This window comes from Sminthopsis crassicaudata, chromosome 3, assembly GCF_048593235.1.
Source record: "Sminthopsis crassicaudata isolate SCR6 chromosome 3, ASM4859323v1, whole genome shotgun sequence".
NCBI lineage: Eukaryota > Metazoa > Chordata > Mammalia > Dasyuromorphia > Dasyuridae > Sminthopsis > Sminthopsis crassicaudata.
Genome location: NC_133619.1, coordinates 63,800,751 through 63,828,524, shown reverse-complemented (window position 1 = coordinate 63,828,524; position 27,774 = coordinate 63,800,751). Strand labels below are relative to the sequence as shown.

At 41.0% G+C, this 27,774-nt stretch overlaps 1 protein-coding gene across 1 annotated transcript; it reads left to right on the top strand.

Annotated features, from left to right (window-relative positions):
* On the top strand, nt 1-27,774 carry LOC141561873 (putative thioesterase PNKD). The gene is made up of 10 exons (XM_074301964.1): nt 1-116; nt 224-415; nt 18,161-18,276; nt 18,536-18,648; nt 19,197-19,255; nt 20,845-20,937; nt 21,490-21,653; nt 22,260-22,346; nt 23,142-23,257; nt 25,436-27,774. The coding sequence occupies exons 1-10, from the start codon at nt 1-3 to the stop codon at nt 25,607-25,609; spliced, it is 1,230 nt and encodes a 409-aa protein (XP_074158065.1). The 3' UTR covers nt 25,610-27,774.

Here is a 27,774-nt window from a genome sequence, read left to right as displayed (position 1 = left end):
ATGACATCGGCCGCCTTAAAACCTGTCGGTGCAGGTCTTCGGGTTGGGAAGGGACAGCAAGCAGGGGAGGTGCTTGGCCCTAATGTCAATGGAGGGGGCGGGGCTGGAACCTCTAGGTCAAGGCTAGGGGCGGGGCCGGCCCCTGTGGTCCACTGTGTGGGAGCCCAGGGAGGGCTGTAGCCTAGCAGCGCCCCGCCCACGGCCCTCCCTCTCGGGTCCCCAGCAGAGCCGGCCCCCCAGCATGGCCCTGCTGGGGCTGCCCCGGCCACGTCGTTGTACCCGCTCGCCTGCTGCGGGCTCGTCTTTGTCGTTCTCCTCCTGCTCTTGTTAACCCGGACCCCGCTGCGGCCCGAGCCCGCTGGAGCATCCCCGGGCTGATCATGGCCCGCAGCGAGAGGCTGCTTTTTCGGATCGGGTGAGTGCGCTGCGTGAACGCGGGGGAGGGCTGGGCAGGGGGGCTGGGATCGGAGAAGGGAGACTGGGCCTGGCGAGGGACGGGTACGGGGGATGAGGCGGCTGGGGGAGGGGGGCGGGGGCGAGACAGACTGCGGGAACGGGAGGGGGGATGGCGGAGATGGGGGGGCAGAAACTAGAGGATGCAGGAGAGGGAGATCAGAGACGGGGGAGCTGGAGGGCAGAGACTGGGGCATCCGGATAGGAGAGGGGATGGCAGAGATGGGGGGGGGCAGAAACTAGAGGATGCAGGACGGGGGATGGCAGCGTTTGCGGGGCAGAGACTGAAGGATGCAGGACGGGGGATGGCAGAGATTGGGGGACAGAGACTGGGGGATCCAGGAGAGGGGAAATCAGACCAGGGGATTTGGAGGGCAGAGACTGGGGGATCCAGAAGAAGGGATGGCAGAGATGAGGGGCAGAAACTAGAGGATGCAGGACGGGAGATGGCAGAGATTGGGGGGACAGAGACTGGGGCATCCGGTTAGGAGAGGGGATGGCAGAGATTGGGGGCAGAGACTGAAGGATGCAGGATGGGGGATGGCAGAGATGAGGGGCAGAGACTGAGGGATACAAGAGAGGGAGATCAGAGATGGGGGAGCTGGAGGGCAGAGACTGGGGCATCGGGTTAGGAGAGGGGATGGCAGAGATTGGGGGGCAGAGACTGAAGGATGCAGGATGGGGGATGGCAGAGATTGGGGGGCAGAGACTGGGGGATACAAGAGAGGGGAAATCAGACTGGAGGAGCTGGAGGGCAGAGACTGGGGGATCCAGGAGAGGAGATGGCAGAAATGGGGATCAAAGGCAGAGGATGTAGGGAAGGAATTGGCAGAGAGAGGGGAGCAGAGCAGAGAGGAGGGAGATAGGTGGAAATGGGGGGATAGAAAGAAAGTAATCAAAGTAAGATAAGGGAGGTGAGAGTAAGGAGGTTGGGGAGAAAGTGGGGGGTAGATAGGAGTGAAGTAGCTGGGGCAAAACAGAGACTGAAGAAGCCTGGGAAGGGGGGGGGTGATACAGATATTGGGGGCAGGGAGGACAGTAACTGTAGAAGAAGGAGGAGGGGCACTGGCTTGAGGGGAGGAGGTGCTAGAAGAGAGGTGATGAGCTTGTGGGTTAGGGAGAGGAAAGAATTGCTAGGCTCCAGACAGTGGTAAGGCAGTGAGGCCTGAGTTGTACTAAGAAGAAGCTTGGAAACCTGCTCTTTTCTCCCATCATTGAGGGAGAAGAGGCTGCATCCCAGACCCTGGCTTTGTCTCTCACTTAAACAGCCTAAATAACATAACCCTTTTTTTCTGATTCTGGCCTGTGGTCACTGAGAGAGACCAAAAAGTTAAAGATTGTGGGATCTGGTCCAAATGACCCCCAAATTTCACTGAGCAGACCCCTCATTTCTTGTTTTATTGCAAAGTTCCCAAACACTTTAGGTCAGCCCTTGACTGAAAACTCTTTCTTTCTTCTGGTGATACAGAGAGGGATCTCTTGACCAGATCCAATCCCCTCCTCTTCTCCCACGCAGGAGAAAGGCAGAGATGGAAGAACAGGGAACTAGCAGATATTTAGTCATTGCTCTTCCAAGCAATGAAGGTCTTTCTCTTTCTGCAATGGGGGTAGGGTGGAGTAAGGAGAGAAAGAACATTAAATACATCAACGGCACAAAACAAAGGAGAAACCATGGATCTCAGCTTTTGGGCAGAAGCCTTGATGTTCTAATCAGAATTATGGGGGCTGGGAATAAGCTGAGAAGGCATGTTTGCAATCTCTCACAGAGCTCTGCTTGATATCTCAGGACATCTGATGCAGCTCCTAGATGCCTCTTCATGATAGCTGTCCAGTTAGAACTCCATAGAACACATTTATACAGACATTTTATTTGGACCTTGTAGCAACCTTGTGAGGTAGCTGCTATTGGAACCCCAATCTTCAGATGACAAAACAGACTAAGTGACATTACCAATATCTGAGTCAGAATTTGAAACCAGTACTCCAGAAGCAGGACTCTTATTCTAGCACCCTTTACTATCCCACACATTTGACTTGAAGTACAGTATCTGCAACTCAATCAATTGCTATTCTGATAAGGGACAAAATATGTGAAAATTCAGAAAAAAAAAAAAGGGGGGGGTGGTAAAATATAGTTTTTGTGATTCTTTTCCAGGTTTTCCTCCATATTATTCACATATCTAAATATACTATATGTGATAATTTTATGAGTATACAGAGGTTTTGTGTATCAAAATAACAAACTTTCGTGCTATAAAGAACATTTGAAAAATACATATATGAGGTGTGTGTGTGTTGTGTGTATGTGTGTGTATGTGTGTGTGTGCTTTCCTTCCCTTCCCCTCCCCTTTTTGCCCTGATTTCCATTTAAAAACAAAACACCTTCTCCTTGTTTCATCAGCATTTCACATCTCTACTTGGATGGATCAGGATGGCTTCCTTCTAACTCCCAACATTCATGAATTAGACAGTATGCAGATGATTTGAGGGACTTGAAATGAGACTTGTGATGGCAGAATTTTTATCCTCTCCAAAATCAGAATTCTGAGGGCTTGGGCATTCTAAAACTACTTGGTGTTTTAGTGGATTCCCAATTCAGTGGATTTTCCTCATTGTAAATATTAAAATCGTCTTGGTCCTCATATTGCCCAATGCTCAGAGCCAAACAGGGTGTCTGGCTTATAAACTCCCAGGCAGAGGTCTTCTGCAATCAGGGCTGGAACCATGGGTGGAGTTGGAAACATGGGAGGAGCGGCTGGTCTTGAGGGGTGGTGGTGACAGGAAACATCAAGGAAATAGGCAGGTGCTGGTGCTGTGGAGAGAGGCCCACTTAGGCAGGAAGGATGCAGGGGAGAACACAAAGGGATCCCAGAGGCTGAGATTTCAGCAGGAAAAGCACAGGAGATGGGGGGGGGGGGGGGTAGGGCAGGCTGGAAACCTGGATCTGGTATTGGGGAAACTGAGTGACCGAAGAAGGGAAGCTCAGACTTAGGGAAAAGACAGTCTTTGAAGAAGGGGGAATAGGGAAAGGAAGGAACGAGGAGATGGTATAGGGGAGCAGTGTTTGCTTGCCTAGGGAGTGCCTTATCTAATCTCTTCTTTCCTGATCTGACTTATTGCTAGTACCTTCTCCTTGAAATGATCTCCAATTTATCTTGTTTGTGAATAGTTGTCGCTCCCCCCATTATACTGTAAGTATCTCAAGTTTCTTAGTATCCCTCTGCACTTAGCACAGTATGTGCACACAGTAAGTGATTAATAAGTGCTTGTTGGCTTATGTACTTGCTAAATTTCTGCCAAGGAGGGCCCCTGCTCCCCTCCTGTCCTGTGCCATACCTACCTTCTTTGGTGCCTCTGCTATTATTCATTAATTATTCTAGTTGCCTCTTTAAGGAATGGAAGGTGAAGATGGGGAGAGGCAGGGAGAAATACAAAGATAGATAACATTCTCTCAACAAATTTATAATCTATTTTGGGAAATAGAGCCATACACAAGTAAAGAGAACAGAAAGGAAAAAATTTGTTAAGCACCTGTGTGCACACTCTGTGCTGTGTTGTTCGTTCCCATGATATCTGGGAGATAGTGCCATGACATGCCAGTGAATTAGATTCAAACGAGGGACAGCTGTACAAAGTCACCTGCCTCATTCTCTCTTTCAGACCCATCTGGGTCCAATGACCAGATACGGATCAGGACAACTGGAGATGGCCCTGGATGCACTGGGAGATCTTGACATTTAAAAATACGTTTTTTATTAATTTTTTTCTGATTACATAAGAATATTAACTTTTAAAATACACATTTCTTTATGAATCATGTTGGTAGAGAAAAATCAGAACAAAATGGAAAAAGCCTGGGGGAGAAAATAGTCATATCCTGTGTTGATTTGCATTCAATCTCCATAGCTCTCTTTATGGATGCAGATGGTGTTTTCTATCCAAAATTTACTGGGATTTCCTTGGATCACTGAACTTCTAAGAAGAACCATGTCTTTCCTAGTTAATCATTGCACAATCTTGCTGTTAGTGTGTATGATGTGTTCCTGGTTCTGCTTATTTTGCTTAGCATCAATTCATGTAAATCTTTCTAAAATCATAATTTTTTATACAACAATAATATTCCATTTCCTTCATATACCACAGCTTGTTCAGCCATTCCCCAGTTGATGGGCATCTACTCATTTTCCAGTTCTTAGCTACCATGAAAAGAGCTGCTGCAAACATTCTTGCACATGTGGGTCCTTTTCTCTCCTTTATGATTTCCTTGGGATACAGACATAGGCACTGCTGGGTCAAATAATATGCACAATTGTATAGCCCTTTGGGCAGAGTTCCAGATTGCTCTCCAGAATGGTTGGAACATTTCACAACTCCAGACCTTGAAGGCCTTTTTAAGCTAAGGCCTTTAATAGGTCTCAGTTTGACTGAGGCAATGCCCAATCAGTGATTAAGGCTAAGTAGCAATTAGGCAAAGAATGACCTCTTTCACTTAGTAAAAAAACATATTTATATGTGTGTGTATGTAAAATCTCATTTGATACATGAATTTATAGTATATGCTGAATGCCATCCTCACAGGGAGGGAGTAACAAGTGTCTCTCCTATAGGTCCTGCTACAAGACTCAGTTTCTCCTTTCTTCTTTCTTTGTGGAAGGTAAAGGAAAAAGTATATCCTCTAGAAATATAGCTCAAAAAAGCTTCTCCTTCTGTAGAGAGACAGCTAAGTTTCTCAGACTCAGAACCAGTTGGATTGGCAGTGTTATAATTATTTCACAGTATTATTATCTCTCTTTTACCATTATCTCTGTTTATTTCTCGGCCTCTTTATTAGCTGATAAGCTCCAGTCCCAGGCTTTGCCTTCAGCTAAATTTTCTATCTTCCCCAATGCCTAACATTATTCTGTAAGTAGTAAGCTTTTAATGAATACACAAGAAATCAATATGATGGAATGCAAAGAACAGTGGAGTTGGATTATGATCGGATTTTTAATCTTGATTGATTATTGCCTGGTGACCTTCACTTTTTCATGTCTCAGGTTTTTTTTTTATTTAAAAACTAAATTGGACTACATAATCTCTAAAGTCCTTCTGCCTCTAAATCATATGACAAAGTTTGTGAAATTCAGTTGAGTTCAGGCCTTCCAGCAAGCTGAGAATTTGGGTAGCTATCCACTTCCAAGAACTAGATTCTGTATCAACAGAATCAAACAGGGTTTATTATTTATCCAAAAGGAGAAACTCTTGAGTTGTTTTTCATTTTATGAATTTGCCTTCTTGCTACACTCTGACTTCTTTTGTGTCTTGTTTCTTCAGACAAAGAGACCACTGACTATCATATGTCTTGCAAAAGGCAACTCACTATCTGGATTTGATAAGAGCAACTGACTTGATTTCAACTAGAAAGTGAAGTGTGTGTGGGGTGAATGTTGAAAACTATCTTTGCATGAGTAAAGCGGGGGAGGATGGAAAGAATTGGAGTGAGTTGCCAATAACCCAGCATCCTATGCTTTTTAAACAAACAAAAAAAAATGTATTAACAACTTTTTTTGAACTTCACATTCCTTTCTGAATATATCACTTCCATTTATAGCAAACTATTCAATATAACAAAGAATTGTTGTTTGTCCTTCATTCTTGAAGAAGACCATAACATTAGGAAGATGATGTTATGATTTGCAAGTGAACTGTATTTAAATGGTTCTCCTCCAGAACCATCTGGATCCAATGGCCAGATATAGATCAGGATAACTGGAAATGGTCCTGGATGTAGTGGGAGACGGTGGCCTTTTTAAGCTAAGGTAATACCCGTTCAATGTTATGGCCTCTTTTACCTAGTCAAAAAAATAAATCAACATGGGAGGAGAAAACCCTTAGGGTTTCTGGCTAAACAGAAGTAATTGCTATTTACACTCACTCTGTCAAAGTGAGACTTGGGCTGGGCCCTATTGTTGGCCAGTCAGTAAGAGCCAAAGTGATTTGGGTTTAAGGCACAGTCCATAAAAAAGAAATCTAGCCTATTAAACCCCAAGATATCTTGCTAGGTTTCAGTCATCAAATGTTATATTACTCTGAACAGAGCATCCCCATCCTCTGGGTATGATTCTGGACAGAGGAAGAAGGAAAGAGGGAAGGGAGAGAAAGGGAAAAGGAGGGAAGGAAGGAAGGAAGGAAAGAAGGGAGGGTGGGATGGAAGGGGGTGCTGCTCTGTACAGTTTGAAATGGCCAATTGGGTCCCCAGTGGGGCAGCTACTACTGCTCACAGGTTATTTGTCCTCTAATCTCAACGAGAACAAAGAATAAATATAACAATAACAATATAACAATAAAATAAGAATAACAAAATTAGTGTAATAAAGTAACAAAGAAAAAAAAGGTAGTTCAAGAAAAACCATTAGCATATCAGACAGTTATGTTGTATGCCATATCCATAAGTCCCCCTGCCTTTATAAATAGGGAGAGATCATGCTATGTTTTCTTTTATGTATGGAGTCTCCCATGTATCTAGTGCTAAGGTGCCACAAAATGACATACCTCCAGTGGCATAGTGTAAAGGTTATGGGTTCTTCCTGTGGGTTTTGTTTGTTTTTTCCTGAGACAATTGGGATTAAGTGACCTGCCCAGGGTCACACAGCTAGGAAGTGTTAAGTGTCTGAGAACAGATTTGAACTCAGGTCCTCCTGACTTCAGGGCTGGTGCTCTATCCACTGTACCACCTAGTACCCCTTTCCTCTGGTTTAAAGATTCTTAACCTTCCTTGTGTCATGGACCCCTTTGGCAGTAAAGTTGTTGGACTCCTTTCTTAGATTAATATTTTCAGATGCATAAAATAATAGACAAAGTATTACAAGGGAAATCAGTTTTATTGAAATATAATTATCTTTTTTTTTTTAAATTCATGGTCCTCAGGTTAAGAAACCCACACTAGTTCCTCTTTTGCAGCTTTTTGAACCTCAAGTTTTCTCACCGTAATTTGAAGATAGGTACTTGTCAGCATACTATTTTGCAAAGCATTATATAAATTTTAGGTATTATTATTATTATAATTAGGAACAAGGACTGAGATCATGATTTTTTTTCTTATATCTCCTATAGACCTGGTCCAATGTTAGGCTTATAGTCTGTTTTTAATAATAGTGAATTGTTTTGAACTGATTAGGGTCAAGCCTGAAGAGAGAGAGAAGAACCAAAGCCAGATGGTTTTGTTGAGTGATTGGAAGGGCTGATCTTTTCTATAAGCAGGGATGAAGATAACTAAAAAATAGCCTTTTGTAGAATTTATTGATTGTAAGGAATCTGGGTCTTTTCTGTTAAGACTGGATCTTTCTATCTCTCTAGATTTTATCTCTTTTTGTATCTTTCTTTTTCATTCTCTTCCCACCCATCTCTCCATATCCTCTATAACCATCTCTCTCCTGAGGATGTTGTTTAGTCATTTTAGTTGCATTTGACAATTTATGACCCTATTTGGAGCTTTATTGGCTGGTTTACCATTTCCTTCTCTGTCTCATTTTACAGGTGAGAAAATGAGACAAATAGGGTGAAGTGACTTGTCTAAGTCATACAGCTAGTAAGTATCTGAGGCCAGATTAGAGTTCTGGTCTTCCTGACTTCAGGTCCAGTGATCTGTCCACTGTACACCTCATTCTTTGTACCCATACTTTCTGAAGAACTATGTCCTCTGCATTCTTATTTTTTGCCCTTTTCTTGGGTATAATCAAGTTCTGGAATTCTTCTTCCATCCTTTCTCCCCTAAAGGCACATGAGACTCCAGGTAATTTCATTTCCTGAGTTCTCTAATTTTCTCATTATGGAATCACATAATGACAGAGTTGGTAGGAATTCATGTATATATAATATATATGTATATGTCATGTGTATATATATTTTTATATCATGTAGTGTAATCCATGCCCAAAGAAAGTCTGCTTTACAATATATCTGACAAGTGGCCACATAATTTTCACTACTACTGTGGTAGCCCATTTCACTTGTGAACAACTATAATATTTAGAAAGATTTTAGAGGGTCCTTCCTTGAGATTTGTGTATACACTTTCTTCTGGGAGGAATATCAACCTGTCTTTGGAGCAAAGATAAGTCTTGATTGAAGCAGAAAAGCAAACATCACTATTCTAAACCAGGCCTAAATGAAGCCAGCCTATTGATTCAGGCTCAAGGGTTAAAATACCATGAAGCACTTGTGGGGAGAAAAACTCCAATTAAATACCATTTTACTAAATTAGAAATTAAAAGAAACCAGAAAGATACAAGGTTAAAATAAAATACTGCCCAGTTCCTCCTGCAGAATCTGCATAGCAACACCCAGAAAAGCATTCTCCTGAAAGGAAGAAAGAGTAAAATGAATTTTCCATCCTTAGTTTCCCCTAGTCTGTCTTTTTATACCTCAGGCTGCAAGGAAGAAAATAGCCACCCTGCCCCCTTAAAAGGCCAGCTTGTACTTTGTAAAACAGGTGATACTTATACCACAATTGGTACTTTATGCAAATCACCACTAAAGTTTCCCTGCTTTCATTCTGTGCTGGTCATTTTGTCATTCTTGCTGGTAGCTCCCCTTGACAAATGTTTTAACTGTTCTTCAACTTCATAGTTGTCATTCTTCTTTTTTTTTTTTAGCCCCTTTTCACCATGACAAGAACACAATACCTCATATTACAACTTTCATTCTCATGTCTTACCAGCTCTTACCAAGAGGATTAGGCTTTTTTTTTTTTTCTTTTAAAAGAATTCAGGACTAAGACATTGGTTCAATAAATGGGACTTGTCACTAGGATTCAGGATAGTTCTCTTTCCTTCATCCTTTTAGAACCCCTCCCTTCTGTCCTTCAGTCCTGGAAAAGATTTCTGTATTTGGTATTCTAGCTAAAACAGAAAAAAAAAAAAAAAACAACATACAACTAACCCTCCAAAATCCATTTGTTTTTAAAGCTGACATGATGAGTATGATAGCTAGTTAGAAGTGAAGGAATAAGGAAGCAATGCAGACCAGAGTTGATCTGAGGTCCCACTGACCACTGGGACTTCCCTAGCCTGAGCTTGGAGTTGATAGAGAGAGGGGAATGAAAAGGAAAAAAAAAAGAATTGGGAGAGAGACAGAGGAGGAGAGAGAGACAGTCAGAAGAGGAGAGAGGAGAAGGAGGAGAGAGAGAAAGAGAAAGAGAAATGGAGGGAGAGGGAAGGAGAGAGAAAGGGAGAGAGAAGGGGGGGAGAAAGATAGAGGCAGAGAGAAGAGAGAGGGAGGGAGGGGGAAAGAAGGGATGGATTTGAAGGAAGGAGAGGGAGAGACGGGGAGAGAGAGAAAGAGAGAGACTATCTCTTCCTTCCCTTCCTGCATCTCCAAAAGAAGGAGTAAGCTAGCCCTAAATCTGGCCCAATGGATGAAGGTACTTGGGATCATTAGAGCTTGCCTTTGCTACTGGATGGGCACCTCTATTGAGAAAGAGGAAGGAGGAAGGCTCACTTAACTGTTTATGCTGCTGTTTGACTTAAGGTCTAGGAAAAGTGATAGAGGAATATTTGTGTCTCTCTCCCTCTGCGTCTGTGAGTCTGTTTTCTGAGTTCAACCGAACTTGTGTACTTCGGAGTTTAATAATAGCAGGGGCAGCATCGACAAGCAGACATTTTGCATTCTGTGCTCTTTGTTGCATAGAATAGTCATGGTTGACTTCCCATCCCTGTGTCTGGCTGGCTGTTGTGGTGGAAGGAGGCGGGGAGAGGGTAATTATTTCAGGGCAACTGGTAGGTTTTCTCATCTTCGTTGCTGTTTCCTAGCAGAGAGTTTTCTCTTACTGTTGGCTCATGTTCTGGGAAACTTGATTGGGAAACTTATTTCTTCCCTTAAATGCATAAGATTGCCTTCAACCATTATAAAGCCTCAGGTCTCTCAGCTTTCTAGGGCCCATTTCTTTCTCTTGGAGAATGAAGAAATTGAGCTAGAAAGAAGGCAGAACCTCACCTTGGAGCAGAGAATTCAAGTTTTTTTCAACATTGGGCCTTGTAATCTGACATTTATGAGTGAGTTCATGTGTGTGTGTGTGTGTGTGTGTGTGTGTGTGTGTGTTTTTATTGAAGATAATGTTAAACTGAAAACAAGAATTCATTAGCTATTTAAAAATAGGAATTTCTTTTTAATAGAATCTCAGTTGGAAGGACCTCAAAGGTCAGCTAGGCCAGTTTGTACTTCACTAAGAACTCTCTCCACAGCAGCTGGACTGGCTAATCTATTTATTATGTGTCTTTTATGTTTAAAAACAAAATGAAAAACAATTCCTGACCTTAAGTAGCATATGTTCCTCCTTCATATTTAAGAAATGGAGAATGAAATTTAGGAAAAACAGCCAAACTGAGTTGTAAAGGGAATATAGAGCATGGTAAAGTGAAAGAAATGCTAAATTTAGAATCAGGGATCTATTCAAATCTAGACTGTGCCATTTAATTGACCTTGAATCAGTCATTTTCCTCTGGGCCTCAGTTTCCTCAGCTGTAAAAGGGGATTGGACTAAATGTCTTCTAGGTTTCTTTCAGTTCCAAGATTATATTCCTATGACTTGGAGAATAATCTGTATTTTTATGTGTCATTTCATCCCTCCCTTACCCAAATTAAATCCTATCTTATAAAAAATAACTGGTCAAAAATATCCTATACAGTGATTAAATCTCACTTTGTATACCATTGTCTACCCTAGTAGCCTTTTGCCTTTCTTCAGGAGATGGGAGATAGCCTATATTTCCTATGTGACTTTTTCCAATGTAAATATATTGATTATACTTCTTCCAACCCATTTAATTTGCTAAAACATAAGAAAGCATCACGAATGGATTACAGAAATGTGCTAAGTTGAATTGGAGTTGTCCTGTGGATTGGAGATTGGGAAACATAAATTTTAAGTGTAAAGCTCTTTTCAAGGTTATATACTTGTGGTATTTGAGACTGAAGATAAAATCCCCGCCTGACATCATATCTGTCAATAAATTTATTAAAATACACTGTGGAAACAATCTCTCATTTTGGATTTTCTATCCTTTTCCGTGTACTTCCAGTACCCCTTCTCCTCCTCAGTTGTCTTCCTCCCTGTCCACTTTTGCTGGATAATCACTGACCTTTTTCTTCCTTTTTATCCCAGATTCTTATATCTTCTTTCTAAGGGACACCCTATCTGCATTCCCCCAGAATTCCTTTATTCCCAGATTGCTGCCTCCCAAATCACAGAATCTCATATTTGGAAGAGATCTCTTGTAGTCATCCACCGAGGAAATCTACATCTAAACAAAAATCCTGTCAACAAATACATCTGATCAGTGGCCATCCAGCCTCTACAAGCAGAATTCCAGTGATGAGTAAACCCCATCCCAAAATAACCCACTTTGTTTTTGAATGGCTTTTGCATGCCTTTATCTACCTTAATATCTCTACTGACCTCCAATTGCTTGCTGGTTATTTTTCACCTGCACCTCTAGGCTTCTCAAATACAACACATCCAAAGTATGTTGCCTCCATATTTCCCCATTCCTTTTAGGTCATAACTTGGAGTCATTCTTTACTCTGTCCCTCTCCTCCCAAGTCAAATCCATAGCAGGTCTCCCTCCAGAAAATCTGGTCCCTTTCTCTCCAGTCACACACCATACACACCATCTCAGACCCTAGTCACTTCTTTCCTGAAACTACTGCCAAAGCTGCCATATTGTCCTGGTCTCCAAGCTTCTACTGCTTCCTTCATCTTCCGTGTATCTACCAAGATGGAGTCTCATTCCTCTTATTTAAAAGTCTTCAGTGGCTCTCTATTAAATCCAGGATGAAATAGAAACTACTCAGTTGGCCATTACAGCCTTCTACAATTTCATTGCAATGTAACTTTCCAATCGCATCTCACATAACTCTCCTTCAGGTATTTTGTGTCCCAGCTAAAATGAGCTACTAATTATTTCACACATTCCATTTTCTATTACCTTTCCCCAGATTATTTGTCCAAACTGGTTCCTTATGCCTGGAAAGCTCCTTCCTCAGTATTTCAGAATCCTTATCTTCTTTACAGGCTCAACTGGGTTTAACCTCCTCTCAAGCCTTCCCTGGTTAGTGTGGATCTCTGCCTCCATCTCTGTCCTCAAATTACCTTGTATTTATTTATCTGAGTTACATCTTCCCAGTAGAAAGAAAATTCCTTCCTGGCTCTTTTCAACAGTGAGGTGATTCAGGCCAATTCTAATAAACTTGTGTTGGAGAGAGCCATCTGCATCCAGAGAGAGGACTGTGGGGACTGAATGTGGATCAAAACATCATATTTTCACCTTTTTTGGTCGTTGTTTGCCTGCTTTTTGTTTTCTTTTTCATTTTTCACCTTTTTGTCAAATTTTTGTGCAGTATGATAAATATGGAAATATGTGTAGAAGAATTGCATATGTTCAACATATATTGGATTACTTGCTTTCTAGGGGAGGGGGTGGGGGAAGGAAGGAAAAAATGGGAACATAAGGTTTTGCAAGGGTGAATGTTGAAAAAACTGTGCATATATTTTCAAAAGAAAAAAGAAAAGAAAACTCTTTGAAGGCAGGGACTGTTTCTTTTGGTTTTTGTATACTCTGAACCTAATAGAGCATTTGGAAAAAAATCTTTGCTGTTCAGACCTTTGATCTTTTGCTAAAAATCTTAGCTGGGTCATACTTTTTTGTCTCCACTTAATATATGTGTGTGTGTGTGTGTGTGTGTGTGTGTGTGTGTGTGTGTAAATCTTAGCTGGGTCATATTTTTTTGTCTCCACTTAATATATATGTGTGTGTGTATGTATGTGTGTGTGTGTGTGTGTAAAATAAGATTAATTCATGAATTATATTTTAATTATAACAAATATAAAATAAAATGAAATTGTATAAAGTGAATAAATTTGACCTCAAGTTGGGTGCCTGATAGATGGTGCTCTTAATGAAGAAACTCCCTCTACCAACTTGTGTTGATCAAATTTCTGCAACTTAATAATGTCAAAGTTACCTGGGCCACTAAGATGTGCACCTTTTGCTAGAGTTGCCCAGCCAATTTATATCAAAGGTCACATTTAATTCCCTAACTTCTTGACTAGTGGCCAGCTATCTACTTCATGTCAGCAGACTTTCACCTCCCATGAATAAGTACTTAACAAGTACTTGTTGAAGGCCACAGAATGAACTTGAATTAGATTGTATTCAGTCAAGGCTCATCTCAAATCTGACTCTAGACTTACATCACTTAACATTTGCTCTTAGATTCAATTTTATTTGTTTTATGAAAGGGAGTGAGTATGCTTTCACAGAGGCAGATGAACTCAACCATTGTTCCAATCTTGGACAAATAGCCAAATATATTTCAGGTGGGGCCTTTCCAGTATCTTTCTGCTAAGAATACTTTCTATTGACTCTGGATATATCTTGTATATCCATAGTTTAAATTTGAATTTTTATTTTGAACAATCATATATTAAGCACCTACTATGTGCTAAGCATTTTACAAATATTATCTCAACTTAATCCTTACAATAAGCTTGGGAGATGGGAGCTATTATTATCTTCATTTATAGATGAGGTAACTGAGGCAAGTATCTCATTTAATCACAACTCTTGGAGGTAGGTGCTATTATTTTATCACAATATTATAGAGGAGGAAATTGAGGCAGACAGTTTAATGACTTGTTCAGTCACTCAGCTAGTAAGTGTCTGAGGCAAGATATGTATTCCAATTTCCCTTAATTCTGGGTCTAGAAGGGCTCTATCCACCACAATACCTAGCTGCCTCTAATTGCTTACATTTTGTCTCCTCCTACACACATACACACACACACACACACACACACACACACACTCACTGTGCTTAGAATGTGGATTGTGTTTTTGCCCTTCTCTATATCTTCAGCACTCAACTAAGTGACTGGCCTAAGTAAACATATAAATGACTGACTAGTTCCTAACTAATTAGAAAAAAAAAAGTCTTTCTTTTCCTAAAAATTTTATCTGACCCATATTTTTTTTCTCTTCACTGAGAAAAAAAAGACAAGTAAATAAATTTGGATTAATTTTGGATGCCTGAGTCCTCTGGAACTACATTTTAGTAAAAGATCCAGAAACCAAACTTCTGGGATCGCACTTGTCTGCCCTCCAGTTCAGGGACCAAGTAACAAAACACCAGATTATAAATTCCATCATTACATCTGATGCAATGTCACCCTGTGAATTATTCAATGTCCCTGGCATTAAGCTGCCTTCAGAAACAGAGAAACCTTTTTATTTTATGAGAGGGGAAAATGAGACCCCAGAGAAATGACCAGAGCTAAGATACAGGGATCTAGCTTCTCTCCTTCTTAAGGAGGAAACCTCAGGCATCTGGTGCCTGGTAGTTGGAAAGAGCAATCAAAGACCCATTGTAAAGAGCAGTAGTGTCTCAAAGCAATCTTAGAGGGGGGAGAGTTGGGAGCTCAAATTGCCTCATTCCAGCCCAGTTGCTCCCTGATGCTGACTGTCCTTATTCTAATCTCCTCAGCTTCCTCTTTCAGAAATATTCTTTGCTTTACTCTCCCTTACTCATCTCTCTACTTCCCCAATCCCACAAAAAAAGAGAACTGGACCATCCAGGAATCTTTGGTGTCTAGTTTCCCTTGATGTAGAGGTCAAGTTGTGATCTAAAGGGTTGGGGAAGTTTCCAGGGGAGAGAATTAAAAAAAAAAAAAAAAAAAGAATATACAATGACTGAGTCTGGAAAGCAAAGAAAAGGCCAGATGAGGTATGATTTATTGTATAGAGGTTAATTATTGTACTAGTATTGTAATGCATTGTATAGGGTTTGTTAAAATTCATTTCCATATAGGGAAGATAGGAAAAAAAAAAAAAAGGAATGAATAAGAAGGCAGGATTATATCATAGACTTAAAGGACCTGGAGTCAAATTCAAACTTTGCCACTTACTGCATGTGTGACCTTGAATAAATCAGCCTTGGGCTCCACTTTCCTTATCTATAGAGTAAATAGATTGAAACCTGTAAGGTTACTTGTAGCTCTAGAAGCATGATACTGAGAAATGACAAGAGGAAGTAAGAAGGTTAGGAATACAAAAGAATTTTTAAAAGTTAAATATTTTTCAATTATTATTTACTTTTTCCTCTACTCCTGAAAGAAAGAGAAAGGAAGGAAGGAAGGAGGGAAAGAAAGAAGAAAAGGAGAAAGGAAAGAAGATAGAGAAATAAGAGAGAGAAAAGAAAGAAAGAGAGAGAAAGGAAGGAAGGGAGGAAGGAAGGAAGGAAGAAAAAAAGAAAGAGAAAGAAAGAAATGAGGGAGGGAGGAAGGAAGGAAGAAAAGAAGGAAGGAAGGAACCCTGGCAACAAATAAGCATAGTTAAGCAAAATAAATTCTCATATCATCCATGTCCAAAAATGTGCCTTGCTTTGAGTCCATCACCTTTTATAGAGAAGAGGTGGGTAGTATGCTTCTCTATTAGTGGTCTAGTATCATGATTACTCAGTGAATTGATTCCCATTCTTAAATCCTTCAAAGCTATTCATTTTTAAAAAGATTTTTATTTTCAAAAACATATGCATAGATAATTTTCAACATTCAACATTCACCCTTGCAAAACCTTGTGTTACATATTTTTTTCTCCCTCTCTTCCCCCCCTTCCTCCCCTAGACAGCAAGTAATCCAATATATGTTAAACATGTGCAGTTCTTCTATACATATTTACATAATTATGCTGCACCAGAAAAATCAGATTTAAAAAAATGAGAAAGAAAACAAAATGCAAGCAAACTACCACAAAAAAAATTGAAAATTCTATTTTGGGATCAGTTCCCACGTCCTCTCTCTGGGTGCAGATGGCTCTCTCCATTACAAGACCATTGGAATTGACCTGAGTTACCTCACTTAGTCATTTAATAAGTGATTGTTTACCACCAGTTATATATAAGGGGCTGTGTCAATTATGGTGGGGAAAAGAGTAAGACTCAGTCCCTTCCCTCAAGGATTTTTAATTTGTGACAGTAACGAATGACCCAAATTTGAAAATGAAAGAGAGAACTTTAGAATGCCAAAGTTGGAGAGGACCTTTGAGATGCTCCAGCTCACCGAAGACTTCATACATGTATTTGCAGAAGTACAAATTAAAGGACTTCTCCAAGGAGGTCAAGGAAAGAGGGAACAATGTTCAGAAATATTGAAAGTAGCATTTTTTATTATGCTAAAAAGCTTGAAATAACGTGAGTGCCTATCAGTTGAGGAATGTCAAAAACAAACCATGTCATAGAAATATATGAATATTATTATTCAGTAGGAAATGATGAAAAGAATAGATTTAGAAGAAAATAAACCTGAAAAGATTATGTAACAGGCCAGGCCTGACTGGGCTGGTAGTTCAGGTCTGAGATTAGAACAAAATAAGGAAACCTTCTTAGTTATAGTAGGGAAGAACATTTAGAACAAGGGAAGAATGCTCTTTGAGAATACAATGTTGATTCATGTAATGTTCTTCTCTAAAATGCTATCTTCTCTGGGAGAGGTTTCTTGGGAAGCTTCTGGAGGCAACCTTCGTTTCAGTTCAGTAATCTCCCCAAATGCAGCCAGGTATTAAAAGTCCAAATCCTTTATTGTCTCCTTCCAAGTCTTGTCTCTTTTCCTGGGGCCCAGTGAGCTTTAATAAAGGCTTATCTCTCTCCTTGCTTCCAAGAGCTCCTGCCGCTAGTCATTTGCCTCTGCCAGCTTTTTATATCACTAGGAAACCATTATTTGTTGTAGGATTAAATCAGTGCTAAACTAGATTTAACCATTGTCTCCTCAATTCCACTTAGTACCTTGTTTCAAGTTCTGGCCCATAATATTCCTTGTAGGATTAAATCAATCATACTGAACCATGCTAAATTAGATAAATATTGTCTCTATCAATTCCACTGTCTTAGTATCTTGTAAGAATCCTAACAGATTCAGTCAAATATAGCTTCCTGGTATTAGTCATGCTGCTGGGTTGATGATCTGAAATCTCAGAAAGGAGCTTCTGATTTTTTTTGATGGCTTTTCTACTCAGGTGACAAGGAACCTACATTAATGGTTCTCATCTTTAGCCAGTCAGGGGTTGGAGAAAAAGCAAATAGTGATCATTTTGGCAAATTTATGAAGAAGAAAGAGGGGAAGAGATGAAGAAAAAGGAAGAGGAGGAGAAGATGAAGAAAAAAAGAAGGAAGAAGTGGAGATGAAGAAGGACAAAGAGAAGAAGAAAAACAAGACAAAGAAGATGTAGTACAAAAAGGAGGAAAAGGAGGAAGAAGAGGAGGGGAAGAAGGGAACAAATCAAAGAACTGAGTTATATTCAATAATATAGCATATTAGAATTGTATTAGATATTAAAACTATATTAAATTCAATATATATTTTAAAATATATAATAGAACTTTATAGTTTCATGTACAATCCTATTCTGTTCTTTTGAGCATGAAAATTTTCAAGTTTGTTGATGTTTTTCAAGTTTATTAAAATAAAAAATGAAAAAAAAAATTTTAATGCCAGACCACATGAAGGCCTGAATTTAGTATGGGAAAGGCTAAGAAGGTAGAGTTAGAAAGAAATGTGGTGGGAAAAAGAGGCTTTAGAACATTCATGCAGGACAAAATAAGAGTAGCTGCCTGAAACAAAGAGTTAGTATTAGGAAGCAGTGAGGAAGACAAAAGTAGTTTATTTTTCCTGATTCTTCAGGTACAACCTGTATGCACGTACCTGGCTGGGTTATCTCTTATACCGAAAACAGCTTCAGAGGGCACGTCATCGCTTTCCGGATGGTCATTCAACTGTCCAGCCCCGAGTCTTTAATGGTAAGCCAGATTCAATCTTCAGATTGATCCTGATGTCTTCCTCTTCACTCCTATCCCTGCCACCCCTCTGTATGCAGATGCTATTCCATTTGATGAAGTTGTCTATGTGCAAGACAAAAATGAAGTCCTCCTTGCCTTCCATCCTACACTCTCTCCAAAGATCCCCTCCAATGGGGAGGGGAAAATTTCCATCTTTCCATACTTTTTCTTAGTGCTCCTCCTTCTCCTGAGTCTCAGCACTGTTTTTTTGCCCCTCCAGGAGTGAAGGTGCTGCCCATTCCAGTCCTTCTTGACAACTATAGCTACCTCATCATTGACACACAGTCCAAGCTAGCTGTAGCTGTGGACCCTTCGGATCCAAGGGCTGTACAGGTGAGAAGGTGTTTGGTTCCCTATTGAATTTGCCCAGTATTTTACTTTACCTGACTACTCACACTCACACTCACATATTAAGGGATTGAGGATAGGGAATAGGAGCATCTGGATTCTCCCCAGATGCCTTGGATGCTAGGTCCTAACCCTCCCCAAAGATGGAAGGCCCTTCACCCTTTTCCTAATGCCTACCCTGCCCTTCCCTCATTGCTCACACCTACCACGTGTTCTTTTCTACCTAAGGTAAGGGATCTTTAAGAACATTCTCTGTTATTATCTCTTGGTGGTCTAAGGCTCCTTTCCAACTGTTGATGGGTATTATAAAGTAGCTGCAGTTAGAGACAGGACAAGTAAAGCAGATGAGACAATGGGAGGGATGGGATTGGCACATAATTATTCCAAGAACTCTTCTCTCCCTTACTACAACATACACATAATGCTGAGGTGTTGAATGTCTCCTGTTTTCTGCCTCTATTTAGCTTTCTCCCTTTGATTCTTCTTATGTTTTCTCTGACTCACTTCCCTATCTCTCTGCTTCTCTCCCTCAGGCCTGTATTGAAAAGGAAGGAGTCTCCTTGGTTGCCATTCTCTGTACACACAAACACTGGTAAGGGCACTGACCCAGAAAGTCCATGTCCAAAGGTTGAGGAGGGAGTGCTGAATGCCTCCCTTTCAGTCCTTCCCTCTTCCCGTCCCTAACCAAGCTTTGTGCTCAATCAGTAGGCTCCAGAGTGCAAGGTTAATGGTGAATCACCCACATAAAATTGACCAGGAAAAGCTGGGGTGGGAAAGGCTTGGGATGACTGGTCTTTGCTTTAGGTCATGCTTCAAATGGCACAGGATAATAATAATAATAATGCACGGTTTTCAGATTTGCAAAACACAATACTAAATATTTTATTTGATCCTTATAATAACAAAGTTGGTACTTTTATTATCTCCACTTTATAGATAAAGAAAATGGAACCAAATAAGGTTGTGATTTACCTAAGTTGATACAGCTAATTGTCCAAGGCAAACATTTGAGTTAAAATCTTCCTAACTTTAATTCAAGCTCTCTTTTTCCTGCATCACCTAACTGCCTCACCTAGCTAGAAAAGGGAGAGGGAGGCCACAGGCATAGGGAATGAGAAAGGAGTCTATAGGATGAGATGGGCATGTCTGCCCCACCTGAGACAATGCAACCCCCCCCCCTTAGACTTTTATTTATTGTTCATTTCTCTAGCTTTAGTTCCTGAATCAGAACCTTTTGCCAGGGCCAGGCTACATCCCCTATTGCACTTTGGGGGTTGGTAATTGGGTCTTTATGGCCTCTATCTGCATCCTCTGTGTTCCGGTTCTAATCTTCACCTTCTGGGCTTAAGATTCCTTGAATCTTTGAGATTCAGCGTGCTGGATCTTCAGGGCACTTTCTGGCATTTCTGGGCAGAGGAGTAGGGACCTTTTAGTCCCTGGACCTGGTTGGTATATCCAGAGAGTCCTGTGGTGTATTTGTGTAGTATTCCAATAGTTTTTTTTCTGAGTGTAAAACAGTGTCTGCTATCAATAAATTCTAACCAGATAAATTCCCTGTGAAGAGGCAGCATGTGGATGGTGAATGGAGTACTCACTTTGTAGTCAGCAAAACCTGGGTTCGTATGGCCCAGAAGCATATTAACTCTGTTAATCTGGGCAAGTCACTTAAGTCCCAGGCAACTCTCAAATGCAGGACTTGCTCTTCCCCTTCCCCCGAACCATTCTTTTTATTTATTATTCTTTCCTCAATAGCACTTTATTAAATGCAGGACTTCTGAAGCTTTTCTCTGTATCATGGACCCCTTTAGACCCCTTCTCATGTTTAAATGCATAAAAAAACTACTAAGATTACAAAGGATAACAATTCATCTAGAAATATTGTTAGTAAAATATTGCAAACAAACTTATAGGTCCCAGGTTAAGAACTCATGGTTGAAAAGCTTTAAAAATACACAAAATTTGATTTTTATTGTGGAGAGGTAGATTTCATGATGATGAAATTATAGGTCTAAAACAAAAGAAAAATGATTCTTAAGAGGTTGAGCTGTTTCTCTTTCTTAAATCTTGAATCTACCTAAAATACATGTCCTCTTCCTGACTCAAAACTGCAAGGATCAAATGAGAAAATACCCACAAAATGTAATGATTTCTCTGTCAATTGCCTTGCACTGTGCACTATAGGGACCACAGTGGGGGCAACAGGGAATTGAGACGACAGAATAGAGGATGCCGTGTCTACGGGAACCCTCAGGATGGCATTGCTCATCTCACTCAGTAAGTAGCCTCCCAAGGTACCCTTCAAGTCCCTTTCTTTCAAGAATTTCTCTCATGGAGACTTTAAAGAACAGTCCCAGCCTGCTCCCAGAGCCAGAGTCCACTCTCTTACTGAGTATTCTCCTTTTCTTCTTTCCCCTTCCTCCTGCCCCCTTCTTTCTCCACCAAGCTGGGCTTCTGTAGCCCAACAGATATCAGTTAAACAGAAGAGAGACTTTGAAGATTCGCTTTCCCTGCCTTTTCACCCTCTCCCTGCCTCCTACACAGATTTTAAACCAACTGAGCCCTTGAAAGGCAGGTCCAAACACATCCAGACCATTTCTGGGCCCCAGAACAAAGTAATATTCTTTCTTCCTTCTCATCAGGACTTCTGGAACAAGAGTTTAATCCTCTGGGTCAGAAACCTTGAATGCCTGGGTAACATAATCTGTCTTTAATCTAGGAAACCCTCTCCAGAGTCTACTTTTGCCCACTTATCTTGCAATCAGTAATGAATATGAGAAGGTTAAAATGCATGCTGATGTGTTTCCTTCTCTGTTCTCCTTTCTCCAGTCCCCTCTGTCACCGGGATATGGTGAGCGTGGGGAGGCTTCAGTTCCAGGCTCTGGCCACTCCAGGTCATACCCGGGGCCACATGATTTATGTGCTGGATGGAGAACCCTACAAGGGACCCTCCTGCCTTTTTTCAGGAGATGTTCTCTTCCTCTCTGGCTGTGGTGAGTCCCACCCTCAAGTGGATGGGTGTGAGGGATACTGGTGAAGAGAGGAAGACTCCTAGTGAATAAAAGGGAGGAAGGCACAGGGCCAGAAAACCAAGGGCCCATCAGGTTAACCAGAGGATGCTCCTGTCCACTTAATGAGAAAGGACCACAAATCCAACATGTAATGTAGCACAAAATCAGTTAGTTTTTCCTGATATCAAGTAAAGAAAATCAAGGCATGATCAATCAAGGAATCAGGACAATTCCAGAGGTATTAGCTCCCCAGCTCCCTATATGAAGGTCAGAAAATTGTTTAAGGGGGAGGAGGCTGAGAAAGAATCCCAAAATGGTGACTAAACCCTCCAGTCTATTAGTCTCCTCTGTATTTTCATTGTATATCTCATCCCATTCTCCTCTTTCCTCAGGCAGAATATTTGGAATTTTTTTAGCTTTTTATTTTCAAAACATATGCATAAATAGCTTTTAACACTCACCCTTGCAAATGCTTGTGTTACAGATGTTTTTCTCCCTCTGTTCCCCCCCATCCCTCCCTTAGACAGCAAGTAATCCAATATATGTTAAGCATGGACAATTCTTCTATACATATTTCCACCATTACAGGCAGAATATTTGAAGGGACACCTGCAACCATGTTGAATTCGCTGGACCTCATCATGGGCCTGGGAGATGATACCTTGCTTTGGCCTGGTAAGAGAATCATTGCTTCTACTCTATCTTTACCACTGCTCTTCCTTCTCCCTCTGCCTCCCAACTTGGGGGGGCGACAAAAACTGTCCTCCAAGTTAGAAAAATTGTCTCTATGAGATATTGGATACAAACAAGGACTTCAAAGTCCAAAAAAGGGAAAAAAACCCTGATAACTAGATCCCAAGATCCCAACTCTGAAAGAGATAATTGTAGCCTGGATTTGCCAGCTGAATCTGACACCGGGATGATTTTTACTCATTTAATCATTTTTCTACTCGGACTCACCCCTTTGTAAGCAATTTGGATTACATTCCTTCTCTTCCTCCAAGGCCAGTATTTTTACACCTCCCACCTAGCTGACTAGCACCAGTAGAAGAAACAACATCCTGCTGGAATATATCCAGAACAGATTGCCCAACTTGGGAATGATGGGAGGGAGGAGCACTCAGAACTAGCTTCTGATTAGCAGAAACCCAGCTCAAGATGTGACTCAAGGTGGGGTAGTGGTTAACTAGTAGCCACAGCTCAAATGAAGACAGCCTCTGATTGCCCAGAGAGAAATCAGTGTGAGGTCCAATTTTTGATTGCCTGTATTACATATTAAAGGGTGGGTTCTCTGTTGATTGGAACTGGATCCAAGACCTGCTCTGGAGAGGTTGCCTGTGGTTCTACACCTGTTGTTCTCACTTTGATCACTCCACCCCAGCTGTTGCCCAGTCATAGACTTCTGAGAGGAGGGGAATCTTTTTTTTTATCTGGTGATATCCATCCTTATTTCTCCCCTGAATGGTCCAGGTCATGAGTATGCCGAGGAGAATCTTAGCTTTGCAGGTCTGGTGGAACCAGAAAACCTGGCACGAGAGAAGAAAATGCAGTGGGTTCAACAGCAGCGCCTGGAATACAGGAGCACGGTGAGGGAGAAAGCGTGGGATAACTGGGAAGTGAAATGGTAACAGCAGTTGTAATAATTCACCTTTTTAGCTCTTCAGAACAAAGCTTCTTAAACCATGGTTCGTGACCCCATATGGAGTCTTATAACGGAATGTGGAGGTCATGAAATTATGATTGATTATCAGTGAATGTTTGATTTGTATGCCTGTTTTATATATCTATATACTAGGAGTTGCATAAAAATTTCCCAGGCTAAAAGGGATCATGAGTGGAAAAAGTTTAAAAAGCCCTGTTTTAGAGTAATCAGAGTACTTTCCTAATAATTTTCCAGTGGGTAAAGAAGGGAAAGTTTTATCTCTCCTTTGCAGACAATAAAGCATTCTCTTCATTTGACTAATGTAAATTGAATACCAGAAAAGTAAAATGACTGTGCACGTGGTCAATAACAGAGAGGTCTTCTTACTCTTGAGTCCAGAGCTTTTTCTAATCTGCCAGATCAGTTCTTAATGAAAAATAGAAATTACAAGGCCACCTCTCCACTCAGGCTATCCAGGAATACCAATTTTACTTATTTCTCTGGAAAACACTAGACTTGGTCTCATGAGAACTGGTTTACCTGGCTCTCTTAGTTACTTCAACAAATATTTATTTTTTTTAAATAATAGCTTTTTATTTTCAAAATACAGAGTCATGCACCCTGGCAAAACCTTATATTCCAAATTTTTCTCCCTCCCTTCTCCTCACTCCCTCCCCTAGATAAAAAATAATCCAATATATTCAACAAATATTTATTAAGCCATTAAGCACTTCCTCTTTTTTTGCCAGGCACTGGGCATATAAGGATAAAAATTATACAATCCTTAAAGGCAGTGACTTACAGTCTACCGAAGAGGATTATTATGCTATATTCTTCCCAATGGCTTTGAGATCTCAGACAAAGTCCACACAAGTCTTTTTAAGTAGAATGATAGAGAACACTTCACTATCCTTGGACTCAGTGAGCAGCCTCATATGACCTCTATCCTTCAAGTATTAAGAGAACTGGCAGATAAGTTTGAAAAGCAGAAGTACTCCAAAATTGGAGAAGGGAAAACATCCTGATTTTCATAAAAGGAAACACATAAAAGGCCAGTGAATTATAGGCAAAATTCAAGAGCACATTATTAAAGGAAGGGTTATTGACCACCTAGAAACTGGTCATCACTGTGATCCAGGATGGCCTCATTAAGAAAAGGAGACCTCATTTCCTTTCTTGACAAATTCCTAGATTGGTAGATCAAGGGAATTCTGTCTGTGTGGTTTTCCTAGATTTTAGCAAAAACATTTAAATAGCCTCAAGCTTTTCTTAAACCTTATGAGATCTTACAAGACTTATAGAGAGATAGCTAGCATAAACTATGTGAATTTTTAAAAAGGTAAATGGTCAGGACCAAAAAGTAGTTATTGAGTTGATGACAACTTAGAGAGAGTTCTGAGTGGAAGAATCTGTTTTTGGACCAGTAGCCACCTTTATCGATGATTTATATGACAACGTAAATGAGCAGATGATACAAAACTAGGAGAAAATACTAACATCCTGGATGAGAGTCAAAATTCAAGAAAAGTTTAACAGTTGAAACACTGGTTCAAAATTAATCAAATGGAATATAGGAGAGATAAATGTAAACTCTTTTCCTTGGGTACAAGAAATCAATTCCACAAATACAAGATAGGGAAGGTATGGCTAGATAGCCACAATTTATTTGAAAAGGCTTTGCTGTTGTGGTAGATTGTAATCTAAATAAATAACTCAATATGGCAGCTGAGAAGGCAGGGACATGATTGCTGTCTTCAGGTATCTGAAGGCCGTTCAGGTAGAAGAGAGATTAGATTGGATGTGCTGAGAAGGCAAACCTGGGAGCTATTGGTGAAATTTCAATGAGACTTGATGTCATGAAAAACTTAATAATATGAGCTATCCAGAAGAATGGAGTGTCCCCAGAGGTAGCAGGTGGCTCCCTTTTAGAGTTCTTTAAGCAAAGGTTGGCTGACCACTTAGATATGTTATAGAGGGATTCTTGTACAGGTGTGACATTTGGTGATTTGGCATAATGAGTATAATCACAATTAAACTTGGGAGCTCTGGGCTCCCCAGCTCCAAGCCCAAGATTCTTCCTTACCCCCTGTGTGCTAATGCTGTCTATTGCCTCACTCCCCAGTGTCCATCCACCATTGGAGAGGAGAAGACATACAATCCATTCCTGAGAACCCACTGCCTTGCTCTTCAGGAGGCTTTGGGACCCCTTCCTGGCCCTGGTGGGGATGCTGGCCCCTCCAGAGCGCGACTCCTTGAAGAACTTCGGAGGCGCAAAGATCAGCACAAGGGCAAATGAGACCCCTATTTGCTGGGGGCCCTTTTAATTCTCCACTCCCCTCCTTCCCTATCATTAGCACATTTGCCCTTCCCAATATTGCCTCTCTTCCCCTCACTCTGACAGAGGAAGGAGCAGAAAAAGTCATCGACTTCATGGTGGACTTCAAAAGGAGTGTATGGATGGAAAGAGGTCTCGAGGGGAAGGGGACTGGTTACAAATGATGGGGTTCATGGGTAGAGAGAAGAAGAGAGAAAGGAAGTGAAGAATATTCCTTCTCCTTCATCTCCTCCTGCTACCCATCTTAGTCCTGGGGTTTCCTTGAAGGGAGGTTGGGAGCTTAGAAGGAAACTGGACGGTTGAGGTCTTCTGGGTCAGTCTTATCTCGAGCCTTGTCTACCCCCTGACCTCCACCACTGGAAGCCTCCATCCCATCCAAATTCTGGATGTCCAGTGTTGCCTTTTCCCACTGAAACCCCAAAAAAGTGGCCAGTGCCAGATGAGGCAAGAGGAAGAGGATCAGACTGAGAGGAGGGCCACTGGGATTTAAATCTAGTTCCCTCTAATCTTTCTTCACACCCTTTCCCTAGGGAATTTGAAATAAAGTCCTTCAAGGGAATCGGCTAATGGATTTCTTTTGGAAAAGGTAGTGGTGTTCAATGGCTAGTTTCGGTTCTCACAGAACAAAACAAAACCTCTTTGTCCACTGGTTTCTTTGGGGCCAACATCTAGAAGGCTCTTTTTTGTAGGACCAACACAAAACAGAAAGGAGAGAGCATCCCTTTTCTCCTCAGATGCTCCTCTTCCTTTGACTGTACTTCTTGCTTCACTACCATCTCCAACTTGTAAAAAGAAAATATTGCTTTTAAAGACCACCTTGCTGGACTACAAACCCAAAACTCCAGAGAGGTATTGCAAGTTCTTAAAAATAGGGACCTGCTGATTCTTTTAGGTATCACATATTTCAGCATCGGGAGCCTCTAGAAGTCTTGATGACCAACCTCTTTGCCTCTGTCCAGCCTGGGAGCCTCTCATTCCGAGAGACCTCTAAGCTTCTTGTTGCATTGTCCCCTGCTTCTTATTCATGAGAAGTCTTCATCTCTAACTAACCTAAACCCTTCTTGCTGTACTCTCAATCTATTTGCTCCTATCTTTAGTTTTGATGGAAAATATCTGGAATGTGAAATAACCCTTCTAACTGGAAAACAATTATTGGACCCCATCCCTTCCTTATCTTTTTTTAAGCTGGACCTCTCATTCCATTGGTATAATGAGCTCCCCAAGAAGATGTTGCTTTCCCCAATGTAGATGGCCACTTGCAACGGGAATAATCTTGAGAATTGACTGTGTGTTTCAGAATCTTCCTGGCTTGAAGACCCGTTCTCCAGCCACTTCTGAATTTCATTATAAATATTGACTTTTTAATGGTTTCTTTTTGGTTTTGTTTGTTTGAGAGAGGTAACAATCAACTCTCCTTTGCTTACATAGGATTATAGCAAGCTTGAAGTGATGATAATTTTGAAGAATGGAGTGAGAACAGAGTGGCAGATTTCCATTGTCCTAAACTGTCTAGCTTTTAAAGTTTAGGTTAGCACAGTTACTTTAATCCAGACCTCCAGAATAATAAGACATTATTGTTTGAAATCAATGGTTTGCCTGAGGCGTGGTCATCCAGACAAGCTTCTGCTTCTTCTTAAGACATTGTCTGCTGTAGACAGGAAGGTCTTTCTGCCCCTTCTCTATAACCTTTTATATCTGAAATTTTTCCTTGTTATAAACTCAGAACTTTCTTGCCAATTGAAGCTTACCAGCTTGAGTCGGGGTTTCAGAGACACATGCTAAAGAGTTTGACCTTGTCTCTCTTCCCCCTCCTAGAGCAACCTTGTTGTGTGAGACAGTCCCAGGTATGCCCAATACAAGAGGAATTATCAGTCAGGAGGGTGCCTCTTTCTGGATCCCCTTTTTGCCACAACCTAAGATCATTGTACTAGAACCTGTGTTACTCTTCTTCCCTTCTGGGTGCCAGTTGGTTTTTTGCCCTGTGATCCAATTGTGTACTGTGATCCAATTGCACCTTTCTGCCCTGTGTTCCTTTATTTCCCCACCTGTATCGTGTTAAACTACAAGCCTTCCCTTGTGAGTTAATGTATCCCTAATAAAAGTCTCTCTCTATTTTTTTGCATTAA